Below are 26,322 nucleotides of genomic sequence, written 5' to 3' on the forward strand. Positions count from 1 at the left end.
GGCCCAGTCCTGTTTTAATTTCTTATCCCCATGTCGTTTTGTCGCATAGAGCCTCCTCCCACTGCTAGTTTGATCTAGGCTACACTAGAAAAGATTTGCTGATGTAGGTATACTGGCAAACCCTACCAGTGCAAACACAATTTGTACCAGTAAAAGTATTTTTGCCACTCTAGCTTACTCCAGTTCCCCAAATGAAATAAGTTACATGGCCAAAAGCAATGTTATGCCAGTATAATCACATCAACACTATGCCTTTTGCCAATATAGAAATGCCGTAAAAAATAATCACACCTCTAACCCGACATTCCTATAGCTAGCTAAAGTTCTAGCGTCAACCCAGTGTTAGTCTAAGAAACAATTGGAGATTTGTAGTTTCAGTTGGATACAGGAGTCCCTTTTGCTTTCTGTCCTAAGTTATTGTTTAGTGTTGCTGGGTGCTGCTAAACTGCTATCATGTTCCACCCCAGAGCTGGCTGCATTTAAGTGATGGATTAAATAGCTCCTGAACAGTGTGTAACACAGTTTGGATTAAAGATTCTTTAGAAATGTAAGTAGTTCTTAATTACAAATAATTATCTTTGGAATCTCACAGTTTGAACTTCACCAGTTTTGGGAGGAATCAATCTAAGCCCATTTGCCACACACAAATTTCGGGGAAATCTTTCAGTATCAGGTTTTGGTTTAACTCCCTGGACCTAGGCTTCTCCACTGTAGCCCCATGAACCACATTCAAACAGTGTAACACCGTGTGTTCTCTAAGCGTACGTGGCATTGTGCTGTTTCAGGAAATTTCATAATGTGTGATAAACATTCTTAGACCGTATGTGGTCATTACTTTGTAAAATCATTCCATTTTTTAGCCAGTGTGATCTCATTAGGGTTGCTCATAAAACAAAACTGCTGTAATCTTTACAGTAATGTCCCCACATGCTGCTGTAACACACTTGTAAGCCAAAGTTGTATTAATGTAAATGAATCCAGTGTTCATTCTGTAACACAGAAAGGTTTGCAAAAAAAATTCCATTTTGCAACAATTACTGTAAACCTTCCCGGATGCCTGTGGTGTGATCTGTGATGGTAAACTAGGGTGCTTGCAGACTTTTTTACTGATACATTGCTGGCTTTAGTTTTTAAGAAAGTGAAACCATCCATTTCACACCACCGAGTCCTTCCTTTGGTAATTAAAGTGGTGTGAAAAACCTCAGTGCAAAACGAACCTGTTGAAGGTCTGAGCAACTGAGAACGGGCTAAAATAAAATTATTTCTCAGTCACTTCAAGCAAATGCTAAACTACTCAGGGACTTAAACTTGCACTTGCCCAGCAGCTATTTGCTATTTTCCCTCCCGTACCAATGCCGTAAAAGCGATGCCAGCCCAGTGGGCCCCAAGGCTTGCAGGGGCTCTTTATGTCCCAGAGCAGGGAGGCTAGAATGGTCTGCAGTGTTCCCAGCTGGCACCTGTTCTGAAGGTTCCCATGCCGCTCTACCCTGGGGTGGCCGGCAGTGGGACACCAAGACAGGGGGCACTGAATTCAGATCTCGATTCCAGGCAGGATCTCCTACAGATGCGGATCAGCGTTGTGTTACTATTGCTTTTCACCTTCTGTGCCACTGTATTTCCCAGGCCCCCTCAAGATCAGAGAGGAAGGTGGTGTTGGAAAAGCTCCAAGGCGCAACCTTCTTTGGCAGAAAGAAAAGGAGGACTTGTGGCACCTTAGAGACTAAATAAATGTGTTAGTCTCTAAGGTGCCACAAGGCCTCCTGTTCTTTTCGCGGATACAGACTAACACGGCTGTTACTCTGACACCCTTCTTTGGCAGGTTTCAGAGCAGCAGCCCGGTTAGTCTGTATCCGCGAAAAGAACAGGAGGCCTTGTGGCACCTTAGAGACTAACCAATTTGTTTGAGCGTGAGCTTTCGTGAGCTACAGGGCTGCATCGGATGAAGCGAGCTGTAGCTCAGGAAAGCTCATGCTCCGATAAATTGGTTACCCTTCTTTGAGGGGCTTCAGCTGCCGTTCCCAGGGGGTGGGTCATCTTCTTGAATGAAGGAATGTTTTTCCTCTTCAGGTGTATGTGGCTTTAAGGTGCAGGGCTCGAGAAACCAAGGGCTTGCAGGGTCCAGTATGGGTTGCGGGCACTGGTCTTCCAGTCCGTGACCAGAAAGAGGAGAAAATGCCTCTCTCGGAGTTGCTGTAGAAACCTGCTCCAGGGTCAGCGACGTGCAGCTGGTCCCGAGAGTGAGTTGAAGGAGGTGGTTGGAGCCGGGGCTCCGGATCCAGCCTGACTTCAGAGGCAATACCCGCAGCAGCTCTGCTTTGCCTTTCCCTGCTCTCACTTCTACTCTGTTCATACTTCCCTTTGCTCCTTCCTTCCCCTGCCCGGAAACCTGCGCCCCAGCGCCCGGCTGGCAGGTGGGCAACTCCCTCCCCCGCCTTGGGCGGCTCTGTCCGGCCGCTGCAGCGCCCCCGAGCGTGAAATCCGAGCCGGGGGGGACTTGCAGCCTGAGCAGCCAAGGGGCCGCCGGGGAGGGTGTGACCGGCCGGCTGCTGTCGCTGGTCTACGCCCGCCACCTGCGCGGGGCAGGGGTGAGCAGCCAGCGCCGCGGCGCAGAGACTCCTCGGTGGGACATTACGGTAAATACGGAGGGGTCCCCGCCCGGGTGCCGCTTCCTCCAATCCCGCGCGGCAGCCCCCGCCCCCGCCCCGGCGGGCAGAAATAGCAGCCGAGCCGCCGCGGAGCCGTAAGCGGGCGCAGGAGCCGCTCGCACCGGGGCCGGCCGCGGACACAGCCCGCCGGAGCAGCGCCCCGGGGCCGGTCAAGAGTCGGCCGGAGAGCCGCCGCTTGCAGCCCTCGCTCAACGCGCCCGGGGACTTCCTCGGCTCGCGGGTCCCGCGCCGCCCGGAGACCAGCCGTGCCCGGCGGGATGCCCCGGCGGGGGGACCCCCCTGCGCCCCGCCGGGCGCCGCAGCTGGGCTCCTGACTCGGGGAGCGACCGCGGGGAGCCCGGAGCCCAGCTCGCCGTGGAGGGGGAGCCCCAGCGGTGGCGCTGCCAGGGGCGCTGCCTCGCCAGGGCGCAGCAGGTGTTTCCCAGGGGCCTTGCTGAGCCCAGCCGCAAGGGGACCATGCCCTCCCGGCGGAGCCAGGGGCGAGCTGCGCCCGCCGCCCACTGACGGGCCCCCTCCCTGGGAAAGACCATGGTAAGGGCTCCCGGGCCGCGGCTGCTCATCGCTGGGGACTGCCGCGCCCTGGACAGAGCCGCCTCCACGTGAGCCTCCCACCCCTCATGATGGACACGGTCTACATCGCGCTGGAGCTGATCATCGCCGTGCTCTCCATCGCGGGCAACGTCCTGGTGTGCTGGGCCGTGGCCATCAACAGCACCCTGAAGAACGCCACCAACTACATCCTGGTGTCGCTGGCCGTGGCCGACATCGCCGTGGGCTTGCTGGCCATCCCCTTTGCCATCACCATCAGCGTTGGCCTCCGCACGGATTTCCACAGCTGCCTCTTCTTCGCCTGCTTTGTGCTGGTGCTGACCCAGAGCTCCATCTTCAGCCTGCTGGCCGTGGCCATCGACCGGTACCTGGCTATCAAGGTCCCGCTCAGGTACGGGAGGGGATGTGGGCACTTGGCGCCGCACGGCCCAGCGCTAGCGAGCCCCGAGCCCGCTAGTGCGAAGCCAGGAGAGTGTTACAGGCGGGGGAACTGAGCAGCCAAGGACCGACTGCAGGCAGGCAGGGGCTGTGCCGGGGAAGACAGGCCGCTGGGCTAGATGGACCATTGGTCTGACCCGGCAGGGCCACTCTTCTGTTCTTAAATGCAGGAGGCTTCGTCTCTGGCTGCCAGGAGCCCAGGGCCAGACTTTCAAAAGAGCTCCGTTCCCGTTGGGTTGCAAATCTGCCCACCTGTTTTGGGTGCCTAAAGGGGAGCGGAGCTCTTTGGAAAATCTTCCGTGCCCAAGGCCACAAGGCCGTGGGAGAGCTGGGAATAGCTCAATCTAATCACCTCGGTATTTTTCTATTCTCCATCAGTGCAGTGTCTGAGCATCTCCCAAGTAATGAAAGACAAGACCAACGTCTTTCTCCTGCTTCTCCACGTATTTTAGAATAGCTCGAGTCGTTTATCGTAGGTTCTTTAACAATTCTCGGCTCCCTTGGTTAGCTCAGCCCTTGCTGCCTGTAGAGGTTGGAGCTGCCAGTGATCTTATAAGTGAGCTTAGGAGTTACTTTTTAGTCCAACTATCACCTTCCACCTAGCTCAGAATCTCCACCTGCCCTTGAGCCCAAAATAGGCTGGTGTTTTTCGCTGTTTAGAAGGGATCGCTCTGCTCTGGGCTGAAGGGAAGGGAGAGTCAGTGTACACATGCTGAAATCATATCTCGCTGAACACAGGTACTTCTTATGTATAATTGCTTTTTATCTAAGCAAGGAAGTCAATGTATAAATTGTAAACCCAAAAAGATATCAACTCTACAAACAGAAGGCGAAATACGCAAATCACATTTCCTTAGCCCCAGCCACTAGCCCGTTCACACAATGTTCTGAGATCACCAGGCTGTTATTCCAGAACAAATATGCTTCTGCTGAAAGGCCAGCTGCCTGGGGCGCAGGGTTGCCTAGGGTCTGAATATGTGGGTTCTGTTTTTTAAAAGAAACCCACAACGTCTGAAGGAGGATTGATTGGTGTGGGTTTTGTTTTCCTCTTTTATCCCCCAATTGACCACTAAGAAACTAATCAAAATTGGATCACAAGAGACCTGAACTGGTCTCACGCTAGTTCTGGGGACAGAGGAACATACTGGACAAAGCACAGTAAATATATTCTTTATCGAGGCTTCCACGATGGGTTTGTGGAGCAGCCTCCAGGCATCTGGAAAAGTGCATCCAAAGCCTGGATTTTCAGGTCACAAGTGAAGCAAATCGCAGGTGTGGGATAATCTGACCCTTGCCTAGGTGTCACCCTGGTTTCTGACAGAGATTGTCTTAAACCGGGAAGCACGAGGGTTAATATCCCTTCCAGAAGGTGTTAACAAGATTAAACATTTATCCGTAGAAATGCCCGGTCCCTTGCCTCCGTCTTGTGGAGGGCTCAGCTGTCCCCACTGCACAACCACCGCTGCAGTTGGTCTGACGGGATGAGGACCAGGAGAGCGGGGGTCGGGTCGGGCTTGCGAGGCATCGGCGGAGCTGTGCTGGGGAGTCCAGGCCTGGAATGGCAACTGGAGCAGGAGTTCGGAGTGAAGAGCTGGGGGAAGGGGGTCCGAGCCGGGGCACTAGGGGGTGCGGCGGGTTTGAGGTGAGGTGCGTTGGCCAAGCTCTGTGGCTCTGCTCTGCCTACACTCTGCTTGTTTCCAGCGTCTCGTGTTCACGAGCAAAACACGCTCCGACATGGCTGTAAAAGGAATAACCAGACTCGCCTTTTTCTCCCACCTCGCCGGAGAGGATCTCAGAGCGCGTGACAAGCGTTCATGAATGGTCCGGCAGGCGAGGTACAAGCCTCCCGGGGCACGGCGGACGGGGGGCGGGCGTGTGCCGTCAGCAGATTGATTCCACGGGGTGTTCTGGAGCTGGGGCAGATCTGACGCTTTAGTACTTCTGGATAGAAGCATCTGAGTCCTTGTCAGCTCACCTGAAACCGGCTAATCATTTACCCTCCAGCCACGGGGGTAATCTGAGTAATTGTTTTTTGGCTTCAGACAATGGTTCGGTGTCTGCTCCATTTATTTATTTTTTTCTAAATTGACCCAGAGCACGGGAGCAGCTGCAAGGGAGTCCGATGGCTCTCTTCAGCCAGACGGTTACTCAGACCACCCATGGCGTGCAAGGCGCTGCAGTGTGGGCTGAGTTCTACTCGCTGTCTGGGTACCCTCTTTTCTGTGGCGCTCGGCTGAGGAAGTTGGGCAGGTGTGAATACAATTGCTGCCCCAGGTGGAAGTTGAGCTGAACGTAACAGAGCAGATGTTCTTGGGGGATTATTGCGAGCCCGATCCTGGGAGTGTAGATGGAAAACATTTCTGACAACTGATGACAAGGAAAATATTTCTTCTCCCTCTTTTTGTTTGTTTGTTTTTCTTCTCTATTTGCAGCAGGTTTATTGTGCAACTCCAGGCTGGGTCAGGACTGGGTTTATGCACCTCTCTGAGCTGCGATCCAGGGGCCTTGGTTACAAGGTTTAGGGAAATCTCCTAGGCAGTGGCTCTGGGGGGAAGTGAGTGAGACCTGGTCCAAGCAGCTGTGCTAGTTAGACACACATGCTGTTTTTCGAAGGAGAGTTTTGTTGTGGAAACGGAAAGTTGGCTGTTAAATTACAGGGGAATGAACTTGCGGGGAGCTGTATTTCCAGCTAAAAGGCTCGTCCAGGGGAGTGACTCCGGAGCTCAGTGAAGTCTTTTATCTCTGGATTGGGTGCCAACCATTTCCTTAAAGGTCATTGTGTTTGGTGGATCGTGTGAAATGATGCGTTCTGTCTCAGTGGGCAAGTGTCCATGCCAGCAATGCAGTGGGCACTAAGCACCTCCCTGGTGGCAGAGGCCAAGGACTGAGTGGGCTGCGGAGTTTGGAGTTTGTCCTTTGTTCATTAGCATGGGAAGGGCGGAGGGTGCTCATCTGCTTGGTTGCTTTGCTTAAAACACGCATGGTGGCTTCTGGCAAGTGGGCTTGTTCTTCCTTCTTCCCCTTCCTGTGTGCCTGCCTGCTGTCACTGTGGGAGGGTGTCTTGTTCCTCTTTCTGCCCCAGCCTTGCTGGGTATTGCAGGAAGCACCTTTCCTCCTGAATGTCCTGAACCTAGGACATCTGGCAACAGGGGCAAGCCCAGGCTACATAGCACCCATGCAGGTTGTGCACTACACAAGGAGCAGACAAGTGCATAAAGCCCATCGGCAGGAGTTTGCTGGTTTCTGTGGGGAAGTTTGTGCCAGTCCTGTTCTTCCTCAGTGTAGATCCTAGCAGCCCTTCCCAGCTGGAATGTAAGAAGACAAGGCTCCGTGTTTGGGGTCAGCTCCACTCCCAGCAGAACATGGACACCTCATATTGATCTGATCAGGATATCTCAGTACCACGGAGTTGCTGGTCAGCCTGGTCGCTGCCCCTAGACATCACACTGTGCGTCTGCAGGCCCAGACAGCTGCACGGCGAGGAGAGGAGTCACACAGGCTGCAGGGGCAGGGCTGGGCATGAAGCACAGAAGAAATGTGTCCCCTGTGACTGCTCTGCCATGTCCCTTTTAAATCCCCAGCACAGACTTTGGGATGGTGAGAGAGCACAGAGCAGCCCACTCTGTCAACAGCCACAACCTCCCCCACCAAGCAGCCAGCAGGGTGCAGCAGATGTGCCAGGAATTAGCAGCCCCAGCTGTGTCTGTAGAGGTGCACTCTCTACCCTCCCCAGCCTGCTTTCCAATTCCGAGACTGGCTCAGGGGCTTTGCAAGTGCTAAAGAGCAGATTATTGCTGCTGATCCTGTTAGTGACGTCAACCCCATGGCAGGAGCCGCAAATAACCTGCCAGTCCATCTTGTGGCATCTTCCCTCTGCCCCGTAATTCTGTTTGTAGGACCGCCAGGTTAATGGAGTGAACTGCACATCTAGGCCCAGAGCAGAGAAAGCATTGCCTTCACCCAGCCACTCCCCACGCTCACATACGCAGAGACTCGCATATCCGCAAACATACTCCCCTGGCACAGTCACACTTGCTGGTGCATGCTGTATTCTCTGTCACGCTCACTCCCACCCCTGACAGTACCATGGATCACAGACGTGTTTGAGGTAGAGCCCATCTGGGATGACTCCCACCATGTCCCTGTGGGTTCATCAGAGTCATTGGGCAGCACCTGGTCACTGGCCACTTGCCATTCATTGCTCAGCTGGCCCGTCAAGACAGCTTCAGGATCCGGCCCCTGCTTGGAGTCATGCCCTGGGGCACTGGCAGGGTTTGAGCAGTGCCAGATCTAGTCATGGGAGGGAGGTACCTGATTCCTAGGGCTTCCCCAGCCAGCTGGAATGCAAGGAGATTCCCACTGCTAAACTGTGCCCACCCGAGGTGTAACTAGGCCACGTGGGATGCTGGTCAGGGCTCTGTGCAGGATGGACTGGTCATGGGGCTGGCATGCAGAGGGCTGTGCTGGGATCTAGGAAGCCCAGATGCCTGCTGTTTTTGTGGGTAGCCAGGACTAGATGAGACCTTTCCTGAGGCTTTTTAATGTGCTGTTTGACTAGATCCTCCCCTGGCTAGGGGAAGGACTTGGATTATCTACTGCTCTGCCATCCTTCTGACCACTCCTCTCCTTGCTTGGCTGTAGTGCGAAATGGTGTGTCTGATAGGTGATGCTGTAATGGGGTGTGGGCAATGTGTAGGTGCTGCACTGCCCCTTACAGGCTGGAATCAAACTCACTCAGCTGTGTATCATAATTCCCCTACTGCTAATGGCTAATGGCTGTTCCTTTCACTCAAGCAGCAGGGGATCTGTGCTGTTGTAGCAAGAAGATATGAGTTCTTTGCATGCTGCTGTGAGGTTTGGAGTGGTTAACTCACTGCCTTGGGCACTAACTGGGCACCGAGAGTCGGTCTCTGAAGGCATCAGCAGGCCAGGGGGCAGTGAGTAGCACAGTGACAGCAGTGAGGGTCGTACATGGCTCTAGCCCCTTTGTTCTCACCCCTCCCAGCCCTGCAGACTTAGACACGGTCAGCCACACAGTCGGGCTCCAGGAGTGGGAATCTTCCTAGAGCGAGAGCAAGTCAGGGAGGTCTTTTCAAAGCCTGACTGAAGGAATGGTGGTGTGCTAGCTGTATTCATAGAACTGGAAGGGACGTTGAGAGGTCATCTAGTCCAGTCCCCTGCACTCATGGCAGGACTAAGTATTATCTAGACCATCCCTGACCGGTGTTTGTCTGACCTGCTCTTAAAAATCTCCAATGACGGAGATTCCACAACCTCCCTGGGCAATTTATTCCATGGCTTAACGACCCTGACAGTTAGGAAGTTTTTTCTAATGTCCAACCTAAACCTCCCTTGCTGCAATTTAAGCCCATTGCTTCTTGTCCTGTCCTCAGACATTAAGGAAGATTTTTTTTGTCCCTCCTCCTTGTAACAATCGTTTATGTACTTGAAAACTGTTATCATGTCCCCTGTCAGTCTTCTCTTTTCCAGATTAACCAAACTAAATTTTTTCAATCTTCTCTCATAGGTCATGTGTTCTAGGCCTTTAATCATTTCTGTTGCTCTTCTCTGGACTTTGTCCAATTTGTCCACATCTTTCCTGAAATGTAGCGCCCAGAACTGGACACAATACTCCAGTTAAGGCCTAATCAGTGTGGAGTAGAGCGGAAGAATTACTTCTTGTGTCTTGCTTACAATGCTCCTGCTAATACGTCCCATAAAACATAAGAACGGCCATACTGGGTCAGACTAAAGGTCCATTTAGCCCAGTATCCTGTCTTCTGACAGTGGCCAGTGCCAGCTGCTTCAGAGGGAATGAACAGAACTGGTAATCAAGTGATCCACCCCGTTGCCCAATAGTGTTACACTGTTGACTCTCATTTAGCTTGTGGTCCTGGACCTCCAGATCCCTTTTCGCAGTACTCCTTTCTAGGCAGCCTTTTCCCATTTTGTATATATGCAACTAATTGTTCCTTCCTAAGTGGAGTACTTTCCATTTGTCCTTACTGAATTTCATCCTCTTTACTTCAGACTATTTCTCCAGTTTGTCCAGATCATTTTGAATTATAATCCTATCCTCCAAAGCACTTGCAATCCCTCCCATCTTGGTATTGTCTGCAAACGTTGTAAGTGTATTCTCTATGCCATTATCTAAATCACTGATGAAGATATTGAACAGAACCAGACCCAGAACGGATCTCTGGTTCTTGTTATGCCCTTCCAGCATGACTGTGAACCACTAATAACTACTCTCTGGGAACAGTTTTCCAACCAATTTTGCACCCACCTTATAGTAGCTCCATCTAGGCTGCATTTCCCTAGTTTATGAGAAGGTCACGTGAGACTGTATCAAAAGCTTTACTAAAGTCAAGATATACCACATCTGTTGCTTCCCCCGAATCCACAAGGCTTGTTACCCTGTCAAAGAAAGCTATCAGGTTGGTTTGATGCAATTTGTTTTTGACAAATCCATGCTGACTGTTACTTATCTTCTAGATATTTGCAAATTGATTGCTTAATTATTTGCTCCATTATCTTTCCGGGTACAGAAGTTAAGCTGACTGGTCTGTAATTCCCCGGGCTGTCCTTATTTCCCTTTTTATAGATGGGCACTATATTTGCCTTTTTCCAGTCCTCTGGAATCTCTTCCGTCTTCCATGACTTTTCAAAGATAATTGCTAATGGCTCAAATATCTCCTCAGTCAACTCCTTGAGTATCCTAGGATGCATTTCATCAGGCCCTGGTGACCTGAAGATATCTAACTTGTCTAAGGCCTTGTTTACACTACAGGGGAAATTTGATCTAAGCTATGCAATTTGAGTTACGTGAATAGCGTAACTCAAATTGACGTAGCTTAGATCTACCTACCGCGGGGTCCACACTACACGATGTCGACAGGAGAGCAATCTGCAGTCGATTTAGCGGGTGTTCACTGACTGATATGACCTGTTGGTCCATCCTGGCCCAAGCACAGACAGATGGAACAGCAGTGGTGAAAAGTACATTAGATCTGTCCTATATTCCTTCGTAAGCTCAGCAGTTATTGGGGGGCAATGGCAAAGTTAAACACATGGGGGCCAGATCTTTGGAGTGCCGATGGGAGTGATCAGTGCACTGCTTCGCATGTGATTCTTACCTGCCCCTACTTGTTCCCATGGCGAACATTAGCTTCCGCTTCAGGCTGTGGCTTCCACTGTCTCTTTGCTTGAAAGGCAGGGTGATCTCATTCCCATGTCAGTGCCCACAGTGCCCGCCCCGTTCTTGCGCAATGGTGCTAGGAGCATGTGGGAGGGCTTGGGTGTGTTCTCTAGGCTGTCTAAGCCAGAGCTGGGGCAGGCTCTTCCATGCAGAGCCTCTGTATCTCTCAGTCCAGCTGTGCTTGACAGCATAATGCGTGGTCTTGTTCCAGCTCCGTCTGCGTGTTACATCGGCTCCTATCCCCTGGTTATAAGGAATTATGGATAAAAAGAGTCTTGGTCTGAGCTGCTACAGGAACTTGCGCCCAAGTGCCAGAGCCTGGGGAAATGGATCTTAATAACAATAATACTTAATGTGCTGATTGTACCTTCCATCCAAGACTCTCAAAGGCTCTTACTGCATTAGGCCTCACCTCCCACATGCAAGGCAGGGACATGTGATTGCTCCCCCGTGTGTAACATGGGGATAGAGGAGAAGTGATTTGCCCGAGATCAAACAGCAGAGCCTCCCCCTCCTGGGTCTGTGCTTTGACCACTAGACAGTGCTTCTCCACACTCACTCCCATTTCAGATTCTTTTCCTGTTAAAAGAAAAAAGTGGCTTGTTTCCCCCCTCCAAGTTGCCACTCCTGATTTAATTAAGATGTTCCACGAGGAAATTCCAGTCGAGCTGTCATCTCGTTTCCATGGGAGTCCCCGGGGCAGAAGCAACGATGCTCAGTCATATGGTTACAGAACAAACAGAGCAGGATGCTAAATACAACTGCACACAGATAACAGGAATATGAGGGCTGATGGCCCAGTTGCTCTGGCACTCCTCCACCAAAGGAGCTTTGAAAACTCCACTCTGTTGCTGCAACTCTTGAAATAGAAAGGCCTCACTAGCCCATCGCCCAGGCCAGCAGGGGGCGACCAAGTTAATTCACATCCTGCCATATCGGCGTTGGACCACATGGGCAGGGAGAGGTGCTCTCAGAGGAGAGGAGAGCACTGTTTATCTCCACAGAGTTTAGTGCACCCAGGTCTGTGGAGCTAGAACAGGGCTGAGTTTGACTCCAGGGTCTGTCTTCCGTCGTTGCTGTCTCTGTGCAGCGTTGTGTTCTTGAGGCTCGGCAATGTCACTTTGACAGGGACAGTCTTGTCTCCACACTGAGACGTTTGTGACTTGCTGTCTGGATTGTCAGAGACTGGAACTGCTCAGTCTAAGGTCTCGTCTGCACCGCTGGGGATTATCAGTGGGCAGCAATCAGTGTCACTCCTCCAGGGCAAACTCCTAGCACAGATCTGAAAAGCAGCGATTTCCACCAAGGAGCTCTTCTCTGCTCCAAACAGTGTTCACTCAATGGGGCAGGTGCCTGGAGCAGACATCAGGGCAGGCTAGGTTTCCACTCGAAAAGGAAACCCTCCTACTGCAGACACCGTTCTGCTGGTAAAAACAGGGTCTGGGTATGCTGGCTCAGTGAGCGGAACCAGAAAAAGGACTTTGATGGCGATATAACTGCATTTACGCTAGGGCTTTTGCCAGTATAGATGTAAAAAAAATCATAGAGCTATACAGTAACTCCTCACTTAACGTCGTCCTGGTTAACGTTGTTATGTCACTGATCAATTAGAGAACACGCTCGTTTAAAGTTGCGCAATGCTCCCTTATAAGGTTGTTTGGCAGCCGCCTGCTTTGTCCACTGCTTGCAGGAAGAGCAGCCCGTTGGAGCGAGCTGGTGGGTGCTTGGAACCAGGGTGGGCCGGCAGCCCCCCATCAGCTCCCCTAAGTTCCCTGTGCGGCAGCCACCTAGTGTCTCCTCCCTCCATTCATGCTGCCTTGTAGAGTGTGAGGCTACATTAACAGCAACGAGTTAACCCTTGAGGGCTCAGCCGAGTGCTAGTTCATCATTTAGCAGTAAGGCATTCCCTGGGAAATATCCCACCCTCTGACTCCACCACCTCAACCAAGCTTCACAGTCATCATTGCTGTGGACAGTATTAAATTGTTTGTTTGAAACTTATTTTTTGTGTGTGTGTGTGTGAAGAGAGAGAGAGAATCTTTTGTCTGGCAAAAAAAATTTCCCTGGAACCTAACCCCCCCATTTACATTAATTTTTTTATGGGGAAATTGGATTCGCTTAACATCGTTTCACTTAAAGTAGCATTTTTCAGGAATATAACTGCAGCCTTAAGTAAGGAGTTACTGTATTGGCAAAGGTTTCTAGTGTAGACTTGGGCTTAGTCAAAGCATGTAAGGGCAGGAGCCCATCCCCTTCCTGGGCCATGGATGACCCAGAGGCCAAGGCTGGAGCTGCAGGGGGTTGAGCGGGAGGCTCTGTTACTGTGGTGAGTGGTGATTAATGAGCCTGGAACGCTCCAGCATGGTCAGGGAGAACTCAGGGGTGGAACAATTAACCTGGGTACTTAAAAACGGGGCTCCATGTTTGAAAAACGAAGCAAATGTTTAAACAAATCACGTCCTCTGATGCTCTGCACCAGCACAACCTCCCCAGCTCTGCTGCCACGGCTCTTGGGACAGAGGCTGCAGGAAGACCTGATTAAAGCCAATGGCCTAAGCTAGGGTTTTTTGGAGACGTCATTCCCTGATAGAAGCTGTACCCTTGGCAAGGCTCAAACCGGCTCCTGCTTTCTGTTAGGGTAGCACCCAGAGGCTCACAGTACAAACCCCTAGGAAGACCCAGCCTCCTACCCCAAGGAGTTTCAGAAATACAATAGCCAGCCCCTGCCTGGTGCTTTACAAACATTAATTTTTTTTTCCTCATCACACCCACCTTACAGAAGGGGAAATGGAGGCACAGAGGCCAAGTGACTTGCTCTTGGTTGCACAGCGAGGTGGTGGTTGAGCACTATTCTCAATGCACTGGCCCAGAGTGCCTATTGGTAGTTTGGTGTGAAGGGTGTGACAGGGTTGATTAGTGGAATGCTGAGGGGCCTGGGGGTGCTGGCTTAGTCACCTTCCATCCAGTCTTCCTGCTCCCGAGCATTCGGAGGGTTCTCTTTGTACAGCACCTAGCACAATGGGCCCGTTGCACAACTGGGGCTCCTAGGTGCTGCTGCAGTAGAAATAATCAATGATCGTTCAGTGTGATGTACCAAAGCACAGCAGCCAGCTGGCAATGCAGCCTGTGCTGCTGGACAAATAAAACAATCAGACCTATTAGTCTGCCGCAGGTTCTGCCTTTGCCAATCTCAGTGTTACATGCTCAGCAGATTCACTCCAAGGACATGGACAGGCGCCTTTGGCAGGACCTAGCGGTCTGTTCTGGGATAGATTCTTCTATGTGGCGTCACCAGTGGGCCCGAGCTGGTCTGTGAAAGCAAATGCACTTTGCCCCTGGGATGTGACAAAGTGAAACCAGGGCCATTTAACTGGGAAACGACTAGTGAAATAAACCGCTTTCGCCATCTGTCAGGCAGCTCCCGATGGTGCAGGCACCACATGCAGGTGAGATGCTGGTTCCCTTATGCCACAGAGAAAATGCTCTTCACCAAACTAGGCGCTGTAGCAAAGGTGGCAGCAGCGTGAGAGGTGCCTTTACTGGTTCGAGGGTGGAGCTGAGATGCTGCATGACAGCAGGATGATCCCAGTGGCTGGGGATGGTGTTGACATGTCCAGCAATGTGTCCATATCATTGAACAGTGGCAGAGCTAATTATCTACTAATTGATTATTAAACCTACCTAGCTGCGTAAAAGGAACCAATCTATTGCCAGGTTGTTTAACCGCAATATATCGCTCTTAAATAACCAGCTGATACTGACACTACAATAACTCGTTACTTCTAGGCAGAGACATCAAGTAGTTTCAATATTTGCTGTGGGTTAATTGAGCAGCTTCAGGTGAGTAAATTTACTTCTCTGTGTAATAATAACAAACCTCAAAAAGAGAAGGGGATTTGATCGGAGCCTGTTAAAGGAGTTTTCAGAGCTTGGGACACCCCTGGCCCCTTCCTGCTTCTAGTTCTCAGAAGAAACCTCAATCCAAAATCAGTTTTCCTACAGTTATTCCCCCCCTCCATTGTGCCCGGGTACTGGCTGGTTAGTGTGGGGTTGTGAGCATATTGGGTTGTTAGTCTAGAGTTGTTCCTGTGCAACGGGCTGCCGACAACTGTTCTGAAAGAAATAAAACACCTGTATCCTGATCTCAGGCTTGGCCTTACCTTTAAGCATGTGCTTATCTTCCACTGAAGTCACTTAACCATGTCCTCAAGTGCTTTGGCCCAGACCTTCAAAGGGATTTGATCTCGGTGGGAGTTAGGTGCCTAAATACCTGTGAGGATCTAGGCCTTTGTCCAATGAGGACTGTAGAGATTTGTTTTTTTGTGGGAAATACGTATCTAAAGGCTTCCTTGAAAATATGGGTGGGGGAGGGGGAGTAAATCCAGGTTAGGATTGCAACTGACCTTGCTGAGGTCCACTGAAATATCTGTCGAGTCTGTCAATTAAGACTGAACCTAGGTGATCAGTGAAAAACATTTTGACCCTGAACATTTCATGACTTTGCTTTGGCCCCATTCACGCCCTAAGTTCCCTCTAAGCTGCGCAGCCGTGCAGCAAGCTATCAAGAGTCGTGCAGGCGCACAACCACAGGGGCCTGGACTGGAGAGGAGAGGTAGGGGGCATGCAGGGCTGTGGTGGGGAGAGGCACCTCTCTCCCGGCCCTGGAGCTGCCATGGTGAGAGAGGGCTGGGGGGAGTCCTCTCTCCCCTCCACAGCCCCGGGGCAGTCTGAACCCCTCATCCCTGGCCGCACCTCCAGTGAGACCCCTTACACTTCTCTGCACCTCAACCCTCTGCCCCAGCCTTGAGCCCCCTCCCACACTCTGAACCCCTCGGCCCCATCCCCACCACACATCACCTCCATATTGGTGCACATAACAATATTCATTCCGCACATGGATGTAAAGAAGTAGAGGGAACACTGTAATCATGCCCTGTTTGTGTCTGCTTCTCACCAGCATCTGAATGACACAACTTCCTCGCACACATGCTCATGGATGGCACATGTACAGTGCTGCTCCTGCAATCGGAACAGAACCAGGTTTTATCAGCCTAAACACAACAAGGCGTGTTACTTGCAGTCAGTCCACAGGGGCAGGAGGTGGTGGGATGAGTCTGAGGCATTGCAAGGTGCTCCTGCAACACCCACCAGCAGAATGAAGAGTTCGCTCCAGGGGCAGAGGGTTCACCATGAGCGGCTGCCTCTGGCGTAACTGCTACCAGCTCTTTCCTGAGCCTACGCGGCCTGCAGCTGTTGGCATTGTTCTGTTCTGCCTCATGCAGTCAGTACATTTTCCATTCTCTTCCATGCACTGGCAAGAGGGCTCTGGTTAAATCTGGTTTTGGCCACAATCGTGTTTCTCTGCTGGTTAAGAATGAGCAGCACTCAAATAAACAAGCCATGGTTGCAACTTCTCAGAAAGATAAGCGGCTGCTTAATTCACTTTACAAACCTTTGGCAGGACTAATCTGGGGTATGTTTTCAGGAAGTGACAGCACTTAACGTCACATGCCCAGAAGCAGCGTGTAGGTCAGTGGCCTCATGACTCACTGGGTTTCAAGACCCTTTGGTTGATGGGCCATGTCTGCTTTTCATTACCCAGCCTAATTTGTTTGGAGAGAGACAAGTAGGACTTGGGGAGCGCTGTGCTGCAAACCACCCCTGACTCCCATGTTCTCTCCGCCTGTACAAGCCCCATTCCCCTCGGTTATTACAATAAACCTCACAACACCCATGGGAGCTGGGTCAGAGGAGCAAACTGAGGCTAAGTGACTTGCTCAGGGTCACACAGTTGAGTAAGCAGCAGAATCAAGAACAGAACCGAGGAGCCTGCTACCTAGTGTCCTGACTACTGTATGCTCTCCCCTCGGAAGAGTGCTGAGATCTCCCCATAGAGCTGTTCCAGGTTGCAGAACAGGAATTTACACCGTGGGCTCGATCGCTTTTCATCAGACTGCTGATCCAAACAAACACTGAAAGTGCCCAGCTCTCGGAACCACAGCTGGGGTCTCCCTGTGGGGCCCCAGCATGACGGCACTCCGAGTTAGTGGGTAGTTTTGGAAATGTTGGACATAAAGTCACTGGTCCTGTTTATTCCATCTGTGAAAGAGGGGCAGTAATTACCGAGCCATCTGGGGTACTGGGAAGTTAGTGGGCAATACTGAGAGGAGAATCGAGCCCAGATAGCTTCATGCAGCAGAAGACATGGGTATAGTATATGGCTTGCAGTACACATTCCTTCAGCGCATGATGAGCCCTTCTCTTCAATCTCTAGGCTACAGCAGAACGTTAAAGCCCAGACACACCTGGGTGACACTGCTGTTTCCTGGTGGTTTGTATTTGACCTGTACACTCAGGACAAATCTGGCTGAACTGGGACTGTGTGTGTCTGTCTTCCACGAGGACGCAGAGCTTGGTCCTGTGCAGTTCATATGCAGCATGTACAGCTGCAGTTCTGTGGGAACACGGCCCCCTCCCTCCCAGCCAGCCAAAAATGAGAACATTTCTCTTCCGAAAGGCGGGGAGAGGAGTCCAGAGTAAACAAGAGCAAAGCGAACAGAGAGAGGGGCATATCAAGCCAGGGGGTGCTAAATTATGAATGCAGCCTAATTGGCTGTACACAGGACTCTTCTTGGCCTCTCAGATTCTTTCTTGCCTCAGGCTCCCCCCATCCCCCGATATCTCAAAAAAGCAGGCTTTCCGTAGCTCTGAGCTCAGCTTGGGGTCTGTTCTAATTGTACCCAGAGCAGTTGGCCGTTTGCTGTCTGGGTCTTCATGGGATCTGGCTGTCAAGCTAGTTCTCAGTGGGACAGAGGCGGTTCCCTTGTGGGGCAGCGGAAACGAGGCTGTGTAAAGTGCTTTCCTCCCTTGGGCCCTAGGAGGAACCAGACTCCGGTGTGGGATTGGGGTTTGTTTGCAGTAATGGGATTCCAGAGCACAGTGATAAGCCTGGGCCAGGCTAGCAAGACAGGATTTCCCTGCCTAGTTTGAGAATCCTGCGTCAGCGCCCCTGGCTTGGGCTAGGGCTCTGAGTAGCTCTTAGCCATCCGAGCTTCGTGAATGTTGACCGGTAAAACCATAGGCGCCTAGGGGGGTTAGGCGGCAGCTGAGCAGGTGGAAGTAGAGACCTAAATACCTTTGTGGAGCTGGGCCCGAGCAGCCTAAGTGTACGTTTACACTGCAGTGGGAGGTGTGAGTGCAGCCCAGGCAGGTAGACCTGAGCTGGTGTGAATACCAACAGCAGTGAAGTCATGGCAGCATGGGCTCCAGCACGGTTTATAGAACCCTGCCTGGACTCTGGGTACTTACTTGAGTGGCTAGCCTGCACTCACGTCCATGGCTTCACTGTTACTGGTAACAGCTAGCTAGACAAAAGCTAGTGTGGATGTGTCTACATGAGCTGTAGTCACCCCTCTGACTGCCACGTAGACCCACCCTCAATCTCATTGAACGTCAGTGGGACTTAGGCACTCTGGAGCCTAAACTTGTCTGTCAAAATCACTTAGGCCTTGCAACAGCTTTTAAAAACTTGGGCCTTGGACTATATTCTGCAGACAGGCCCCTCTATGCTGCTCTTCCTTTGCATGTATTTACAGATGTGAGGCCATGGTCTCCGCGAGGCAGGGAGGTGACATGGCTCCTGTTCTGAGAGGTGGGGAAGCTGAGGCAAGCCCACAGGGACAATGACCCAAATCCACATTTGTAAAACCTTCCACTCGATCCATCAACAGTCACTTCCAATTCCTGGAGTTGTGCAGCCCTTCCGGGTGTCTGTTTATCCAGCCACAGAAACACTGTGTGGGCTGCAGCATGGTGCACATAATCCAATGAGCCCATTGTTTGGGGTTTGCCGTTTCCATAGTTTCCACACATTTCTACTCCCTCTGTTAATTCAGCAGCTGGGCCCTAGGGAGGGATGTCACATGACTGGATGCTGTTCCATCAGACAGTGCAAAAATCCTGTATAATGGAGTTAAAAGCTGTCTGTGCCACTGCAGGTTGTCTTGGGTCCGTTCCATCCCCTGGGTCACTTCAGTGCATCCTAGGGACAGGCGTAATGAGAGATAAGGTACCACAGTTAATCCCAGAGCCCAGCTGAGGCCCCCTGTCGGGGGCTGCCACTGAGACATCATAGGAACATGCTAAGATGTTGGAGGTGAGAATTAAATCAGCTCTTGTCACCTCTGCTCTATGTATCATACTAGTGACTTGATTTTGGTGCTTGGCAAATTTTGGTCATGGGAGACAGGACAGACTGAAAAGACCCAGTTAGTTACTGCAGGATCGTTTCATTAGCTTAACAAGTGGCACAATTAATCTTTACAAGCGTAATGCAATCAAGTCCTGGTTATGTCTGTACAGGCCAAAAAGCAATGAAGGCTAGAAAGATGAAGATAGGCCCCTAATGAGATTTTTTCAGAGTCTAACTCCCATTGAAATCAATGGGTGTCCAGTGCCAATGGGATTTTCAGAGGTGCCCAAGGGTGCAAGTGCCTAAATACCTTTGAAGTCTGGCCCTTAGCGCTGGGCCTGCCAGATGCAACAGAGGGTGTGTCTACACTAAACTCAGAGGTGAGACTGCTGCACGTGTAGGCATCCCGGAGTTAACCTTGATACTGCCTGGGCCAGTCCCTGGATACAGACCCGCGGTGCTGGGTGGGGCTGGACAGCTCATGCTGCTGCTGTTTAAACTCACTGGATCAAAGCTAGCTCGGGTGTATCTACATGTGGCGCAGTCACACCTCTGCCTGCAGCACAGACAGACCCTTAGGCCTGTGACCTGCAGGAATTTATGTAGTGACTGTGTACTTACAAAGTACCAGCATACCAACTGGATCAGACGGTGCAGCTGTCCTGTCTCCAATAGTGGGCTTCACCTGCAGGCACTAATCCACTCCTCCTTGGCATGTACAGTGTAAGGTAGGGGGATGGATGTGGTCGGGTGGGGATGAAGAGGCCTTGCATGCAGCCTGATCTTCGTTTCCCTAAGCCCTACCCTTCTCTCAGGCACAGAGGGAGTGGCATGCTTAGGATGGATTTAACTAGTCGCTCAGTGGGATTGGAGTCTGACTGGGGCTGCCCAGCGGGACTGCTGAAGTCATCTTGACCCACTTTCTAGCGTTCGTTTGCAGCCACAATAACTCCTGATTTTCAGGACTAAGTTGATCTTGGAAACAGGAGAGGCCAGGGGATGTGTGAAACTGTCACCATATGCATGGGAATATGGAAGCCCTTAGCTGGGACTATCCCATGTGTTACCCCAAAGAGGTGGGATTATCCCCTGGTAACGTAGGCCAAGAATATAGGCCTAGAAATTGTGGATTCCCACCTAGACACCTGAAAAATGGGTCTGATTTTTTTCAGAGGGTGGGTGCTCAGCACTTGCTGACAATCAGGCCCTGCAAAGGTACCCAAAATCACTACACATTTTCAAAACAGTTTCAGCTTTGGTCTACACAGGTGATCAGTTATGGGGTTTTGCTGGTTGGGAGCGGTAGAGCTGCTGCAGCCTTGTCTGGGGTTACCTTGCAATTGAAGCTTTCAGAGTTGTGACTGCTCATTTATTTCATGGACTGATTTGGTTTTTGTTCTTTGTGTGTAGATACAAGAGCCTGGTGACCGGGAAACGGGCAAGATGGCTCATCGCTGTGCTCTGGCTCCTGTCCTTTGGGATTGGACTGACCCCACTGATGGGCTGGAACACAGCCACTACGGGGCAGGAACAGATTAGCTGCCTGAATTCTACTAATAGCTCGCAGACCCAGCAGGGCTGCTTAATCAGCTGTCTCTTTGAGAATGTGGTCACCATGAGCTACATGGTCTATTTCAACTTCTTTGGCTGTGTGCTCCTCCCACTCTTCATCATGTTGGGCATCTATGTCAAGATATTCATGGTGGCCTGCAAGCAGCTGCAGAAGATGGAGTTGATGGGTAAGTCCAGGACTACCCTCCAGAAGGAGGTCAATGCGGCCAAGTCTCTGGCCATCATCGTTGGGCTCTTTGCCTTCTGCTGGCTGCCCCTGCACATCCTGAACTGCTTCACCTACTTCCACCAGGACTTTCGCAACAAGAAGCCTGATTGGGTGATGTACATGGCTATCATCCTGTCCCACGCCAACTCGGTCATCAACCCCATTATCTACGCCTACAAGATCAGGGACTTCCGCTGCACCTTCCGCAAGATCCTTGCCAAGTACGTCCTCTGCAAAATGGAGGATGTCCCCAAGGGCTCCAGTGGCAACAGCCGGCACCTGACTGTCAGCAACCTCAGTTCTGCTCCTGTATTTATCTAACCATGCCAGTCATCCTGTAGCCTGGCCCTGACCAACCCAACCCTCCCCACCCCTTGTGCCTATGTGGACAGTAGACCAGGATTCTGATGAGTCACACTATATATTTGTACAGCTGTATTTTTTTTAATATATATTTTTTTAACCTAGTGCCTCACAGGGGAATAACATTTCTGGGGAGGGTAAGCAGGGCCCTGTCTATCTCCTGACCTTCGGGTTATGGAGTGCTGGTGATTGTATTGCATTTCCTTCTAGGTCAAAGGTTGAATGTTGGAAGCCCCGTGTCCTGGGATGGGTTTCCCCAGCTGTGCTGCTCATGTCAACTCCTGGCCTTTTGGATTTTATTTATTTATTTTTTTTTTTGGCTCACTTAGAAGGATTTTTTGTTGGTGGTTCATTTTCTACATACTTGATGCCACTTTGGTAAATACCCTATTTTTTCCATCAATTATTTGATGCAGCTAGTATTCTCCCATGGGAAATAATCTTATGTAGCCCAGATGCTGGTGTAAAACTGAAGCCCTGACCCAGAGTCAGAAGGGATCTGCTGGTGTTAATGGGAAAACATTATGGTGATCCGGGAAATGGTGATCTGGCCTCATTCCTCAAACACTGCCCTGCTCGAAGTCTGACAGTTGAGAGGAGATAGAGCAGCCTCACAATCCTGAACTCCCCCCATTCCATAGGACTGACTACCCCCCCATGCTCCATGGAGTTTAGTATCCCAGCTCTAGCAGTGAACACCTGCTACTCGACCAAAAAGCCAAACCCTGCTGCTATTCACATTGAGGCTGAATCAGTGGCCACTGAAGTCAATGAAAAGACTCCACTGATTCCTGGGCTTTGGGTCAGGTCCATAGAGCTGGTCCTGTTACCCCTGCAGTCAAGGGCAAAGCTCACACTGCCTTCAGGAGTGCAGGATCCAACTGGATGCTGCTCTGTGCGCTCAAGTGCTGCAGCTCCTGTTGGCCCTACGTCTAACCGCTGTTCTGATGACCGTCAGCCCCAGGGCCATGCTGCATTCCCGGTGCACTGTGGGGTGAATTCAGGATGTTGAGACGCCTTTCTCCTAGCTATGGGAGGTTTATGTCTGTTTATCTGAAGGTCGTGAGTGGGATTGTATTTACCTGTCAAGTTAGAATGCTCTTGTGCAAACAACGGCCCCATAGAACAGCACAGCCCTTTGGAACAGGCACTGACATGAGCACAAGGTTTGTTTCTCGGGTGGTTAGACTGAGTCGAAAATTGCTACACCCACAGCCCTGGCTCAGGGGCTAATTTGCACCATCTTGGCCACTGACTGTTCTATAATTCCACTGAAGGGCAGAGAAGCCTTAATGTGCACTGAGCTTAATAACTCTCTGTAAGCCTAGCTTTTGGGGTTTTTAAATGACTAAGCCCTATTTAATATGTGAACTGTGGTACATACAATGACACACAGGTGGGGAGAACTATGGGGCGTTTGCTCCAAAGGGGTTGAATGTGTTGACGCTGTCATTGAAGGTGCAAAGAGCAGCAGTGTATACCTGGTATGCCCTGTGGGGGGGCCTTTTGTTCTAAGGGGGCTCAAAAATTCCAGTAAAACTAGTCCCCTTCTCTCCCCAGAATCTGACTTTAACAGGTAGAGCCTCAAGCCTACAGCTGTGAGAGTGTATGGCACTGACAGGGAGAGCACAAATGGCAAAAGGGCCAGATTTCCTACCAGACTCCAGATGGTCCATTAAAAATTATACCCAGTAACAGTGCTAATGGAAAGAAGGAACTGGTTTGTTACAAGGCAAACCACTGGCTAGGTCTGGAAACTACAGGCTTACGCAAGGGCTGGGTATCCACCTTGGTGCTGCAACCCTTTTCTAAACTGGAGCCTTAGGAGAAGGTTCTTAAAGTGCCAGTGAAGTGGCAAATTTAATCTCTGAACCATTTGGTACCTTGACATGTGACCACCAGAGAGCTGTAGTTCATGCCTGTGTATTTAATATGGTCTCCGCTGGGCAGCTCTCACATGCACAGCCCATGCTCAGAGACAGGGATGGGAATGCAGGTTCTCAGAGCTGCCCCTCTGTGCCCGGGGGGAGTCTGTTGGGAAGGAAGTGCTATCAACCTGAGCGGCAGAAATGGAAGCCAAAGCCCTCTCCTGCCATTCTTCGCAATGTGGTTGCTGTGAAGAGGGCACGTATGGGAAGGCTAGAGCTGTCTGTCATTAGTACTTTAATAATACTGTAGCCAGCTTTGTTTCTTTGAGTTTATTTTGTACTGCACTGCAGGGAATAAGAAAAAAATCCCTCCTATTTCTTACACTAAGTCTCTGACCTGACGGGGTTCAATGTGGGAGGTTGCTATAGATCAGCAGGTGTGAGACTGGGTGTTCCTGGGACTAGCGGACTCTAACCATCCATTGTGCTAGGAGAAGGTTTAGCTGCCCTTCAGCTACAAAGGGCCAGATCCCAACCTGACGGAATCCCAACTGTGATTTTGATGGTATTGCACCTGCTGACATCAACTAATATCCGGTCCCAACTTTAGCTCCAGTCAGCCTGTTCCTCCTTCAGCCAGTATCACAAGGGTTAAAATTAAGGCCGGGTCTTTATCCTTCCCTTTGCAGATCATCTCTGCTGCAACTTCCTTGCTCCCTGTCTGTCCAACAGATGTGACCACTTCCTGCCTTCTCAGGAGGACTCATCTCATTTCAACCTCTCTATTGTCTTTGGCCGTATTGCTCCTGTTAATCATGGAAGGGAACAGCCACAGTCTCACCTGTGGGTCGGGGAGGGTTGTAACCCAAATATGTGATTGCAACACAAACCATGAGTGCTGGCCTCCTTCTCCTTAAAACAAATCGCAGTCTAGCGTGCATGAAAGAGAGAGCATAATGCAAAGTACTAAAGCAAGGTACCAGCAGTTAGTTAATGACTGATCAAGGAATATCTGTAGGTGACAGTTTACACTGCAGGATCCACTACAAATCCCTTTTTATATACCTCTGAGGAGCGAGACTCACTCAGAGGGACCTTTGCCATGTGCTGATGTCACCACTTCCCTAGCTGGGATGTGTCACTGGGTTCTTTTAATTAATTAAATAAGAAAAAAAAACGGAGCACTGAAGATTTCTAAAAACGTGAATCCAAGTAAAATGGCAGAGGAACCCTGCACTGGCCGTGTCTGTAGCTGTTCACATGTCACTTAACCCATGTGTTCCTGATGTACATAGGATGGATGGTATTCGCCACGTGTTACTTGGGCTGTGTAGTTACAGTAACTTTGTTATTTGGATACAGAATGAATACTTACATTTACCACTGAAAACAACCTAACTCTGTGCCATGTCATTTCTTTGGGCACGCCCTTCCACGAGTGAGACATAGCCAGGTGCCCCACCCTCCCGAGCTCCGGCCAACAGACACAAAGCTCAGTGTGGAGTTGGGCTCTGGGTCATTTGGCTGTGGGATGGGACAGAGCAGTGGCTCTGTCCCTACTGTGTCACTAAGGCCTATAACTTGAAGAAACATTGTTTAATTCTGACCAAAATTGGCAGAAAGCTTCTAAATACTGTTGATAACGTGACTCTATACTCAAAATAGGGCTGGTTGGGAACTACTTAGCCCCTGGGGAGATACTTTATGTATTTCCCAGTACTCTGCTGCCGTCAGTTAAGGCAAAGTCTGTAGTCACATGACAGGATGAGCTTGTTTGCACCATGTAATACATCAAAACAGTTATTTTCAGAATGGACTTTTAGATGCCTAGAAAATCATCAGCACAATGCTGGGATCCCCAAAGCCTGAGTTAGATGCTTAGGCTCGCTCTGCGCAGGCGGGAAAGAGCTGGGAGTTCAGCTAAGAAAGGGAGTTCAGAAGCCAGCCCGCCAGTCAGGCAACTGCCTGAGCCAGCCACTGGGGTGGGGGTGCTGAGCCCTGCCATTTATAGAGCTTGGTGCCTCTCTCACTGAGGGATCCACAGCAGGAACCCTGCTCCTGGACTTGATCAGGTGAGTTTGGTGCTAAATGGGGGAGCTCCCTGGCTTTCTTCGGAGGTGTCTGCCAACAGCGTATCGTATGTGCTTGTTTGGCTTAATGTCACCAGCTGAGCAGCTACCATCAAAAATATGTTTTATAATTAAGGAGTAGGAGTCTTATTATCTACATAACTTCACAAAAATAGCAGACAAAAGCATTTCTCAAATGAGTCCATTCTACAAATACTGTGAGGTATCACATGGTACAAACAAGCTCATACTGTCACGTGACTATAGACTTCTGCTTTAACTGAAGACAAAAAAGTATGGGAAAATGGATAAAATATACACGGGGGGGCTAAATATTTTCCCACTTTCCATACAGGACTATTTGGAGTACACACTTGCATTATCAATTGTATTTAGAAGCTTTCTGCCAATTTTGGTAAAATTAGACTGGTTCTGCGAGTTGCGGCCCTTTTTCTGATTTTATGCCCCAAACATTTAAACATGTGATACAATAAACCTCCCACGAGGGCTGCATCTACATCCCCCTGAGAACGACCACCAGGTCTGTGCCTAACTTGACAGCAGTGACATTTTTCTACCTGCTGGGTTACCCTTAGGAGCCCGGATGGATCTGGGCTGGTACATGCGTAAAAGGCCAGCCCAAAAAGATGTGTTGAGGCAAAGAAGCTACTGTAAGAGATCAACCCTGCACTAGGGAAGTAAGAGGAAGGGCCAAGAAACCACCAAAAAAGCTGCACTTCTCTGTTCATAGCCCCTCTCCCCCAAATCCTCGAGGCCCGCAGGAACCACAGCAGCAGGTGACATGAAGCACGGAAGTCACAAAATCTCAGCCTCATGTTATGAGGCTCCGTAACATTTACTACAACACAACGGTGCAGGGCTGCTAAATAATTTCCAGCCTAAATTCAGCTTGGGAGGAAAACTAACTGCCTTGATCAACACTTGCTCGCCTTAGCGATGTTAGTAATGCTTGTCGATGTACCTCAGAGGAGCCAGGGAGGCGTTGCAGGAGAGAGGGTGTAAGCACATGGTCCAAAGTCCTTCTTCCTTCCTCCTCTTCCTCAGCCAGTAAGATGCTTGCCAGCTGCTGGTCAGAGACAGATAGCTCTTGGCATGCGCCGGTGGCCTGGCTGAGGTACATGGCAAGGATGTGCTTACACTGCAAGACACGGATGTGAGCAAATTAGCAATAAAGGTGAC

At 50.5% G+C, this 26,322-nt stretch overlaps 3 protein-coding genes across 14 annotated transcripts in view; 1 reads left to right on the plus strand and 2 right to left on the minus strand.

Moving 5' to 3' along the window:
* Nucleotides 1-1,067: 1,067 nt before the first annotated feature.
* LOC122463225 (spidroin-2-like) lies at nucleotides 1,068-3,285 on the minus strand. The gene is made up of 3 exons (XM_043531426.1): nucleotides 3,279-3,285; nucleotides 1,990-3,235; nucleotides 1,068-1,679 (listed from the first exon to the last, which is right to left on the minus strand). The coding sequence occupies exons 1-2, from the start codon at nucleotides 3,283-3,285 to the stop codon at nucleotides 2,064-2,066; spliced, it is 1,179 nt and encodes a 392-aa protein (XP_043387361.1). The 3' UTR covers nucleotides 1,068-1,679; nucleotides 1,990-2,063.
* Nucleotides 2,739-23,393, plus strand: ADORA2B (adenosine A2b receptor). Its single transcript, XM_007057756.4, has 2 exons — nucleotides 2,739-3,606; nucleotides 20,453-23,393. Exons 1-2 carry the CDS (start codon nucleotides 3,284-3,286, stop codon nucleotides 21,141-21,143), a joined length of 1,014 nt encoding a protein of 337 aa, XP_007057818.2. The 5' UTR covers nucleotides 2,739-3,283; the 3' UTR covers nucleotides 21,144-23,393.
* The window catches only part of ZSWIM7 (zinc finger SWIM-type containing 7), a 29,210-nt gene continuing 18,664 nt past the window's right edge, over nucleotides 15,777-26,322 (minus strand). For 6 of the 12 annotated variants that reach the window (XM_043531204.1, XM_037880267.2, XM_027820066.3 and 3 more), the window contains 2 exons: nucleotides 26,105-26,281; nucleotides 15,777-16,215 (listed from right to left, as the gene is read on the minus strand). In XM_043531204.1, the coding sequence (XP_043387139.1) occupies nucleotides 16,126-16,215; nucleotides 26,105-26,281 (267 nt within the window). In that variant the 3' untranslated portion in view covers nucleotides 15,777-16,125. Of the gene's footprint in view, nucleotides 18,893-21,514; nucleotides 26,282-26,322 lie in introns of those variants that run through there. The other 6 variants (XM_043531207.1, XM_037880269.2, XM_043531209.1 and 3 more) reach the window with 4 other exon arrangements.

Source organism: Chelonia mydas, chromosome 17 (genome assembly GCF_015237465.2).
Source record: "Chelonia mydas isolate rCheMyd1 chromosome 17, rCheMyd1.pri.v2, whole genome shotgun sequence".
In the NCBI taxonomy this organism is placed as follows: domain Eukaryota; kingdom Metazoa; phylum Chordata; order Testudines; family Cheloniidae; genus Chelonia; species Chelonia mydas.

Excerpts from the sequence above, each read along its gene's own strand:
- ADORA2B (XM_007057756.4), top strand. The coding sequence starts at position 3,284 with ATGATGGACACGGTCTACATCGCGCTGGAGCTGATCATCGCCGTGCTC. Across the intron at positions 3,607-20,452 it reads GCTATCAAGGTCCCGCTCAG|ATACAAGAGCCTGGTGACCG; the intron begins GTACGGGAGGGG and ends CTTTGTGTGTAG.